The 11,035-nt window shown below is 40.3% G+C and overlaps 1 protein-coding gene across 1 annotated transcript; it reads left to right on the forward strand.

Annotated features, from left to right (window-relative positions):
• The first annotated feature begins 2,754 nt into the window (after positions 1 to 2,754).
• Positions 2,755 to 6,188, forward strand: TMEM74 (transmembrane protein 74). The gene has a single exon (XM_049633528.1). The coding sequence runs from the start codon at positions 2,877 to 2,879 to the stop codon at positions 3,792 to 3,794; it is 918 nt and encodes a 305-aa protein (XP_049489485.1). The 5' UTR covers positions 2,755 to 2,876; the 3' UTR covers positions 3,795 to 6,188.
• Positions 6,189 to 11,035: the final 4,847 nt, after the last annotated feature.

Raw genomic sequence — 11,035 nt, forward strand, 5'->3', positions numbered from 1 at the left:
AATCTACTTCGAAGATCTGTTCTATTAAATAAGACAAAATATGCATACTGCCTGGCACAGGGTTGGAACTAAATATACACTCCTTCCCCCATAATCCTACAGCCCTACCTGAGTTTAGGACACAGCGATTTCTTCCAAAGAGCCAATCAGGAGTCTGAAGGTATAGCGGGAATGTCTTCAGGAAGGGCAAAAGCCAGGAGTGAGAGAGAACGGGGTGGGGGTAGGGCGCGGATGGAGACCGCCCCCGGACTACAACTCCCGGAATGCTCAGCAAGAAGGAGTGCCCCGCCCCGCCCCTCCCAACCGGCACAGCAGGCGCTGCCCACCCCGTGGAGCCCAGCGGCGCGCTGAGGCTACAAGTGCCACGGCTGGTAATCGGAGGACTTTCCCGTGGAGCCGCGCAGGAACAGGCGCGCGGTGCTTCAGCCGCACGTGGTGGTCAAAGCAGGGGTGAGTGACGGAGAGTGGCACCGGGAGGAGGCGCTGGGGCGAGGGAGAGACCCCCCCCCCCGGGAGCCTGGCGGAGCAGCGGAGCGCGTCCCCACTCCCTGCCCTAGGTGCTTGCTTGCCTCGCTTCGGGGTATTTGGCAAACGCAGCCGGACTCTGGGCGCCCTGAGGTTCACCCGGAATGGATGGATTGATCTCGCAGGAATCACCGCTTCCCGGAGCTTGCTGCGCGCTCTTCTCGCACAGTGAGCGCTGGACGGATCCCGAGGTCGCTTCCCCAGATCAGCCTCGCCCGCATTAGTTAGTTCCAATGCAGATATTAATGTTTAGTTAATGGCAGACGGAGGAGGCAAAGTGCTGTCCCCTCGCTTTGAGGTGCAATTTCATTAACCGCGCTCTTAACCAGAGAGACGGAGAGGCAGGAGACGGAAGGAAAGAGCCTTTAGCTGGTCCCATGGGATTATCCTTTCTCTACTGAGGATGGAAGCCCCGGATTACGGAGCTGCAAAGGGAATCGACTGTGCAGCTAGTATATCTCCGATGGAACAAGCAGAGTCTATCTTTTCTTTAAAGAGAGAGGGAAGCAGGAGACGGGAATTAAGTGGAGATTTCATTCCCTCTGTTATAAATGGGAAGTGTCATGAGGGGCTCTGCCCATTTAAAAAAAAAAAAAAAAAGCCCAATGTGATGAGTTAATCGTGCCAAAAGTTAATCAGAGGACCTCATGTCTGAGGGCACAGCGAGATGATTTTTCATTTCAGGAATTGATCAAATACATTGTCACCACTTCTTCCTGGAGGGATCCAGCTGTATTGATCCGTATCCACTTGCTAAAGGAAAGTTCTGGTTCACTTGAATGTTTTTTGCATTTGGTCATTTTGTATTTTGTTTTGTTTTTCTGTTTTAGCTACAGAGAAACTTTGGTAGTAGGAGAGAAGTGGTTTTTTTAAAAACAAAACAAACTGTAACGTAGAGCAGCAAGGATGTGGATTCCCTCTCCCGAATTTTAAGTGAGTTGCCAGGTAGACCATTAGGTGAGCCTTAGTTGTGCATCTGTGTGGGTTACCAGGTGTTGGAGCTGTGGATTGTGAGCATAATAAACCCACAAACCATGGTTTAAATCAATTATTACTGGAAAGCAAAATAAAGAGGGCCTTTGCTCGAAACTGCTGTACTTGGTGACAGTGAAAAGTGAGTCTATCCTGCAAAGGATGGTAGAAGCAGAGAAAGATAGACAGTTTTCCGCTCAACCCAAAGTTCTATCACAGAAAGGTCCCATGCTGTGGTGGGGGTAAGGGCATGTCATGGATACAAAGTGCCAAAGGTAATTTTGGAACTTTGGAAATAACTTCTCACCTGCTTGCCTCACAAACTGTTGACTCTGTGGGTTTATAATTTGTCTTTTACTGTCAGTTTACTTCTAAATAAAAACTTTCAGGTGGTCAATTTGGCATGCGTGTTTCTTAGCAAAGTAGGCAGAGGGAGATGAACTCAGACCCATTCAGACTCAGTGAGCAAGAGTAGCAGACCTGTACCCAGAGCAGGTAGGTGTGTTGGGGGGAAGGGTGTGGAGTGGGCTGGCCCCTCGTATTTGGCAGGGGTCACACAGTTAAGGCATGTTGTCTGCATACTTCTGGGTCCAGAACAAGCTGGTGTCATGTAGCCACAAGGGCTGAGAATGAAAGCACAACGAACAAGCAAGGGTCTTGAAAATACAGGGCTGGTTGACTAAGGTCATTGGATGTATGAGGTGTAAGTTTAAGAAAGGTGGCTGATTAAACCAGCCATCTTTTACCCACTTCAGCTACTCAGTCAAAATGCTGAGCCCCAGTTCCAATAAAGCCCAGCTGATGATGACATATTTGTTCGTCCATGGTGATGCTCTAAAGCTAATCTGTATTAGAATCTGTTCTGAACAAAGATAGTGTAAACGTAATTTAACTGAATTGTTGAGAAGTGTGTGCTTCCCCAGGTTCTCCAGAAAATCGCGGCTCTGCTAAAAAAGGTCCCTGCCTTTCTCATTTGTGTCTCTCTACAGGAAACTTGCCTTCTTATTTGAGGGATCCTGTCACAGTAATGTGTGAGTCCTTGGATAAATTTGGCTTGGTGACGGCAATGCTTTCTTCAGAGACACTGCTACTTCCTCTGTGCTCCTTTTCTACCCTGACCTAAGTTTCTCAGTGTTAATCCCGGTGATAAGTCAGAGGATTTGCCCTCTTCATACTTTCTTGCCACTAGGTATCCTCTCCTTTCTTTTACTCCTTTTAGAGGAACTGGGGCTGAGGTGTCTACAGTTGTGGCTGAAAAGGAGATGGGGACCTCAGGAGCGATACTCTTGGTAGTGCAGCCTTAGCTCTTGTTGGGTTCTTATCTGTGTTGCTGTTGGCAGAATTCTCAGAACCTGCTGGGGGATGTCTGACTAGCTCCGATGGAGCTCCACTCCCTTGCTAAGAAGAGCAGCCAGGCTTTCCTGTGCGATGCTGGGGACTGGCATTCAGGAGGCCCTCCTGATGGCCAGGCAGATGCAGCAGCCATCAAAGCTGCTCTCTGCTGCCAGAGACACTGTACGTCAACACCAAAAGCAGCTGAGATTGAAGGATCTAAACTTAGTCCTTCTCCAGCATCCCCCTCCTCCTCTTTGCAAGACAGAGTTATTCAGACAGACTCCTTGCCACCAGGACCTCTCAACTCAGGGAACAACCAAATAACAGCAGGGCGGAAAGTCTGCAACTGCTGCAGCCAGGAATTAGAAACTTCTTTTACCCGTGTGGATGAGAATGTCAACTTAGAGCAAAGGAACCGATGCTCCCCTTCAGCAAAAGGGAGCAATCACCTGGGAGACCTTGGCTGGGGAAATCCAAACGAGTGGTCCCATGAGGCTGCCGTATCCTTGATATCCGAAGATGAGGATGATGTAAGTTCGGAAGCCACATCTTCAGGGAGGTCAGTTGACTATGGTTTCATCAGTGCCATCTTGTTCTTGGTCACTGGCATCTTGCTGGTGATCATCTCTTACATTGTTCCACGGGAAGTGACTGTGGATCCCAACACCGTGGCGGCCCGGGAGATGGAACGCTTGGAGAAGGAGAGCGCAAGGTTGGGGGCTCACCTGGATCGCTGTGTGATTGCGGGACTCTGCCTGCTCACTCTTGGGGGGGTCGTTCTGTCCTGTTTGCTGATGATGTCTATGTGGAAGGGGGAGTTATATCGTCGCAACAGGTTTGCCTCTTCCAAAGAGTCTGCAAAACTCTACGGTTCTTTCAACTTCAGGATGAAAACCGGCACGAATGAAAACACCCTGGAACTGTCCTTGGTAGAAGAAGATGCTCTTGATGTACAGAGTTAATTCTGGTTGTGAACTTCTTGAGGGTCTGCGTTAGCATTTTCTGTGAAAACAAACCAACCAACCACTTTTCTTAAAATTAACAGTGCAGTTTATTTGCTTGTCAGGAAATGCTCATTTCACAAACCAACAGCCAGTGAGTGTTTTTGTTCTATATGTATTTTTTATTTACAAGAAAAGCTGTGTTAAGATGCATTAAGAAACTACAACCAGCTACACCTGTCCTTGTAAAGAGCTGAGATTAATTAATCTATAATGGCCATCAGCTTCTGTTTCTATAGCAAAATATTTCTAACAACCAGCGTACAAATGATTTTTTTAACATGATATGGGGTATTATTTGGACATTAAGAAGTCCTGCACACAGTAGGGTCAATTAGTAACTTATTTTGTGAAAAAGAACCTAAGCACTAATCACATAATAAGGCTTACATTTAATTCTCAAAGGTGCTTATCCATTCTCTTGCTAAATTTTTTCTTCCTCTGATTTGGCTGAGCATTAAAATATAGGGTTTTGAATTTGAATATTTTGAAGCTTGAGGATGTTGATTATTTTAAAAATGCAAGAATATATATGTTGTATTTATAATTATTCCTGTACTCAGAATTGGTAACTAAGTCATTAGAATAAACTTTCTAGGAAAAGAAAAATATATAAATCATTATTAGACCAATCTGAATTTAACCGAGAATGTTAGTGCCAGATATGAGCTGATGTTGCATGCCCATTTTCTAGGTAAAGTAAAATTAATTGCTTACGTAAATTTCATTTTCTGTTTGTCGTTTAGCTATCCCACAGGTTACCCGGGCTCTTGAAGTCTTTCCTGGTTCTCACACCAGAGAGGCAAAGCATTAGACATTTTTAATATATTTCCAGACATATAAACCTCTAGGCAGGTCAGAGTCATGATTAGCTCAGACACACCCAGGTGACATTTTGTTATTGTTTGGAGAAAATTTCCAATACAATTGCAGCTAGACTGTTAGAAACATTTAGAAATTGGTATCACTTACTCTTGGCGAAGCAACAAACCATTGCCCCAGGATGGAAGCAGTCCTTAAGCCCACAGCCAAAAAATTAAAAGATAAGAGTGACAAAGAGAGAGGAAACTGATTCAGTGGGAACTGCATCCTCACCAAAACTCGCCTCCTCCTAACATGGTCTAAGTGTCTCTCTCCGTTCCTCATCCAGGCTCTCAGAAACTGTGATGCCTTGCCTCATGATGTTTACACTTGCTCCATGAGAGGCACGATGAGCAAAGTGGTCACAACTTTGCAAAACACACACCCAGTGTCCACACTAACACACTGTCTCCGTACAGTTATGGTTCGGGAAGGGGTAGGAAATGGAGCCTCAAATAGCTTGCATTTTGCAATTAATCTTTGAGGTGTTTCCATCCTCCCACTGCAAGAGCTCTTTTAACTTCCATTAGTGCATTACCAGGATCTTACAAAGGGCTGGAACTTGGAATTTGGGGTGGGAGGGCAGAGATGGGTAAGTGAGAACATGATTTCTTTATTGATTCTAAAGCATAATTCTAATGCCTGAAGTTTTTGTTGTTATTGAGGACTGGAATATGTGGGTGACTTTGGCTGGCAGAGTGTGTGAGTCAGGATGTTTATGTGAATGAGCTCCTGTTGATGTCAGAGATTGATTTGATGAGTTAGGTACACTGTGTGTTACTAAGGGTTAAGATGAAAATCAAAAAGGTAGGATCAGAAGATAGTAAAAATAGAGAGGGCAGGCATGTGAAAGAATTATTAGGTAAAAATGAGAACTTGCGTGGACATCAGAGGAAGCTAGATGTAGCTGAATTACCTTATTCTATATAACAGGCTATTAACTGACTTGGAAATAATTGGAACATCATAAACGTGATTTTTGTTTTCTATTGCTGTTTCATCGTGCTTTTTGAAAAAAGTTTTTGTTTTATTGTGATTCTCATGTTACCGTTTATGTTGAAGCTGGCTTGCTGGAAGTATAAATTCAATATTTTGAAGGTTTATAAATTATCAGATTCTAACCTGCTTGGGCTCCACCATACATTAAGTTGAGGCAATAAGGTAATGATATCCTTGGATGAGTGAGTAGGTCTGGGCTGTGTGTCTTTTAAAAAAAATACATTAAAAAAATAATGCTTGTTCTTAAAAGCTAAGTGGGATCAGCTGTGTTTTGTTTTTATTTATTGGAGAAACATGATTAATTAGCCAAATTGCAGGCTAAACTGAATTAATGTGTAGCCTGATTTTCAGCTCATGAAGGAAGACAAGTTTGAGAATCAAGTGTTAGGAAGTTTTTCAATAATGTAAAACTGGATAAAGGAGAAGAAGCCAGAACTTTTCATTTGGAAACATTTAATGAATCTTCCAGTGCTACCAAATCACATACAGTTCTGATGTGATCTAAGGGATATATATATATATATATATATATATCCTATTATATCTGTATATGTATCCCAATTAGTAAAAGATATGCATGAGGAAAGACGTAACAAGTCAGAATATATTTCTTCCTTCCCTTCCTTAAAATTTTAAAATTGAAGTATAGTAATCAATGCTTACTTATTTCAACACTATTTAAATCTGTCCATATATAGGACACATCTCTCTCAAGTCTCTACTTATATGATGGCAGACTATTATTCCAAAAAGAACCAATTCAGAAATCATCTGGACATCTATAGTGCTGTGTTGACACAGTTCAGATAACTGCCTTAATCAGCTTTCCTACAGTATTTCCTTGTATAGCCCTAGTCGATCCTATCAGTGCCTGAATTCAAGATAAGGATTACTTGAATTTAAAGCCTTGGTAACACAAGCAACAAAAAGCCCTGGACTTTAGACACTATTGTTTCCAATCAGATACAGAGGCTTTTGGCTCTAAATATATTTATTTAGAAGGACTTTGGCAGATCAGGTGATTATGTTACACACATTGAACAGATGATAGCTATGGTGTTGGTCTTGGATCCTACATGGAGATTATGACCTTACATCTATCTTTTTAACATGGTGCTGGTCGTTGTGCATGAAACCTTTTATTGCTAGATCTGGAACAGCAAAGCTTTTTCAGAGGTCTGTGGTTTAGGTCTTAAACTTTTTATCAGGTGTTAAAAAACTAAACTAAGTCACTTTCCTAATCGTAAAGCAGTTCATTGTTCAGTAATGCGGTCCAAAGGGGTGAGTACCAGAAAGAAAGCTTTCTCTATTACTACTGGGATCTATATGCTAACGGGAAGTTTAATCCTTCTATCTATCTATCTATCTATCTATCTATATCTATTTATTAAATGTTTGTTTATTTTTGAGAGAGAGAGTGTGAGCAAGGGTGGGGCAGAGAGAGACAGGGACAGAGGATCCGAAGTGGGTTTTACTTTGACAGCCAGGCTCTGTGCTGATACCAGCAAGCCCAATGTGGGGCTCAAACTCATGAACCGTGAGATCATGATCTGAGCCAAAGTTGGACGTACAACCTACTGAGCCACCCAGGTGCCCCTGATCCTCCTAATGGCTTTAATAAAAGGCTCCTTATTGGGGCTTAGATACTTGCCTGATACTGGTATCACATGCTTTGATGGCTACTTAAAATATCTTAGCTGAAAATACCTCCCTCTCATACTTACTTGTTTTAGGGACCCAATTGGACCAGTGCTGGCACATGTCCTTTGAGACATGCAAATTTAGACAAAGAGACTGCCCTACTAAATTCATTTGTGCCTTCCCTTTGTCCTCCAGAGTAAGGGTAGTGACTGAGTGAGCACTACGCCAGCTGAATGGCAGGAATTAGGGTCTGAACCCAAGCGGCTCTACTTTTTGTTGCTTCTTGTGACAGGCAAAAATTCTAGGCAAGAGCATTTAAACATTTCAGCCTTCATCTTTCACATGTGCAATGGCAGGCATATTCAAAACCTTACCTGGATTAGTCATCTAGAGTTAAGGAAAAAAAATATTCTATATATCTAGTAGGAGAAGGTTTTTCAATCTGAAGGTCAGATTCCATTGCAGCAATTACTGCCACCACAAAAATGTGGCCTGACCAAAGAGATTCACAACCTTCACCAATGGCTCACCTATTCAGGAAGATTTAATACCACCAGCTAGATTCCACTGTGACAAAGGAATAAGACAGATCCTTACAGTTCTCTGTAATGGGGTTTGACCTTTCCCAGAACTGGGCATAAAGAATGACTACAATGAAAAGAATTATAATGAAGTCTCACTGGCTTTTCCCAGCATAAAAGGGTTCATAAGAAAGAGAATTAACATATCATTGTCTTTCAGCTATATCATTTTATGGTTCATAGTACTCTATAATATTCTCTCCTTCCAACTTTTATGGTCAGAAGCCTTGGGAAATAATTTGCCTGATTTGTGCACTGACACTGTAAAAAGGGGGATGTTCTTTTAAATATGTAAAAGTGATTTCAATAATCTGTGGCTTACATTTAAGAGCATACCTGGAGTTTATGTTTGTTAATGTGTAAGTTTATGTCCACTCAAGTCTATATATGTATTAGGAGAATGTTTTATAATTGTAGAACTGTAATACCCAAAGCTATTGTTAGAATAATTTTCTTATAGGAAACTTGGCATGCCTTAACGTTGACTTTAAGGATAACAGAAGTCTTTCACAGGTCATGAATTAAGGATTTAGAATCAACCTCAGAATGAAATGCCATAATTACATAGATCTCTTTTGGCTGGTCAGCATCTCACAGATGTTTGATTTATTTTCTTAACCGCTCAATTTCAGGCTCATGAGAGTGTGGCATATTTAGAAGTTATTTTACCATGAATTCTTGTTTTATTTCAAGGAAATATGGGAAGCAGACAGTACTTTCCTTTGCTCCAAGTTTTAGCAATTTTCCCGTGTTTTGGGAAGAGCCAGTCTTACTCTCCCACTGCCATCTTTATGGTTCCTACCCAGGCTCTGAACAAATGTTGTACAAGAATGCAACGATGGATTATTACTATATAGTATATTGGGAGTTTCTATTTTGTGGTTCTCATCATGCTTTTAATTTTATTTTTCTTGCCAAACAAGAAAAATAATTTGATGTTGATTATGTGTTTTAATATTCTAAAACGGCAGTTATTAAGGTTATGGGCTTTTCCTTTGGGCATGTGATGCCTTATGTGTTAATTGCAAGTGTGTCATATCATTTTAAAATAAAACTGTTTATAAAGATGTTTCATTGTGTTTGTTAACTTTTATTGATTTGAATATGAATCTGTGATGCTGATTTGGTCTTTTAAGATTATATTTGAAATTATTTGTCCAAAAAAATTGCAAGTGATATTTACCCTGACTCCAATATGTCATTTTTCTTGCTACTATGTCATTGAACAATATAAACCATACTTTATTATTTTACTTTATATGAAATAGTCAAAGCTATTTGGTTTTACTCAGTATTAAACTTAGAGTGTGAATTGCATGATGTGGGAAAAACACATGTATTGGTATTTATTGATATTTTAAAAAATACTTATCCAAATATCTAGAAAGCTTTTACATGAAAAAAAATCAAATTAACTTATGATCCTACTCTTAAATTTCTCTTAATCTACTGTTGATCTCCATTTTCATTTGAAGGATGAATAATAATTTATATTATTAAGTGAAATGTTATCCTTATTGTGTATTAGTATTGTCAAGGCTGAGACTTCTAAGGGGGCAGTTTAAAGTGAAGCTTCATAATTTACTCCACTTATTTAAAACAAAAATTGGATCAAGATTCTTATGTACTATAAAAGAAAAGAACTAGTTACATATATATACATATACACACACACATACACATATATAAATAAACATATATGTATAATGTAGTTTTATGTACTTTTTGCTAGAAGATTTTTTTTTTAACCACCTCTGATCATTTGGAATGAGCTACATAATGCTGCTACAATTCCACAATATCTTTTTTATATGACTCTTACAGGTCAGCAAGAAGTCTCTCAGAGACCCTATCTGATTTAGCCACCTTTCCAATGTTGCTGGTTGTCAGGCTGTAGGGAAGAAGAGAGTCTGAATGGTCTGGAACAGGCACTGGACCTCCTGGCAACTTGCCGGCTAGGACTAATTACATAGTCCCAGTCGGCCAGGAAATGCAGTTCCCTCATGTGCCCTGAAGTGGGGAGACCTAGGGCTGTTTGGCAAACACTAATAACCACCACAATTTCTAAGGTCTTTGTGTTGTTAAAGCATATTATGTATCAACATAAAAATTCCTGCATTCTCTGATGACTGCTTGATCCATTTATTTTTAATATTTTTATACTGAGGGCAAAAAAATCCCCCAGAAAAACAACAACAACAACAAACTATTCTAAAAACCCCCAGAAACATAAAATTCAGTAGTGCTTTTTAACGAGGGAAATGCTCCCAATTTACTTTAAGATTACCTATTATGATTTTGTTGTATTATTTTATCATAAAAATGAAGGGATTAAAATACCAATCCCAATTCTTTGAACTCCTGAGCAGGAGGAAGCACTTTCTTAATTCCTCACTATATGTTATGGAATTTATACCTTACTAGACTCTCACAACAGTCCTGCAAGCTAAGAATTATTACCTTCATTTTAAAAATAAAAGACTGGACCTCAAGAATATTAGATAACTGGCCAAAGTTACACAACTAATAAGCAGTAGAGAAAAGATTGAAACCTAGGACAACTTCACTAGAGAGTCATTACTTATTCCAGGTTAGAAGGAATGTTACCCCTGCAACAACAACAAAAAATTCTATACTAGCTATTTCATTTTGTATTCATCATTTTATAAAGTCAAGTAATAGTCATGGGGTTTGAGAAATAAACTCTTTCTGTAAGGCAATCGTACCAATATTTTGTTTTAGAGAACATAGCCATTTCTCAAAATATAAAACCAAATTAAACCCATCAAAACTCGCAGTCATCCTACTCACTTCCCCCACCGAGGTTCAGATAAGCTTATACTGACACTTTCCTTAGAGCTGAAAAGAAAATGTAGTTATTCTTCCTATGTGCACAATAGTCTCAAAGGATTTATGTACTCTCCGGGAAGGAGCTCAAAGACGGAAGAAAGTCCCATCTGAGTGCTATGTGCCAGGCATTCAGCTTTCATGTAGTATCTTGCTTAGTCTTCATAACACATGGTATAATGAGAACTTCATAATCAGGGAAACAAATGACTTGAAGTTTGAATGCCTGCTCCTCTACTCTTATCAAGTCATCTGAGTTCTAGTTTCTTTTTT

Source organism: Panthera uncia, chromosome F2, assembly GCF_023721935.1.
Source record: "Panthera uncia isolate 11264 chromosome F2, Puncia_PCG_1.0, whole genome shotgun sequence".
In the NCBI taxonomy this organism is placed as follows: Eukaryota; Metazoa; Chordata; class Mammalia; order Carnivora; family Felidae; genus Panthera; species Panthera uncia.

Bases quoted from the DNA above. Each gene is read 5' to 3' on its own strand.
- TMEM74 (XM_049633528.1), top strand. From the start codon at position 2,877: ATGGAGCTCCACTCCCTTGCTAAGAAGAGCAGCCAGGCTTTCCTGTGC.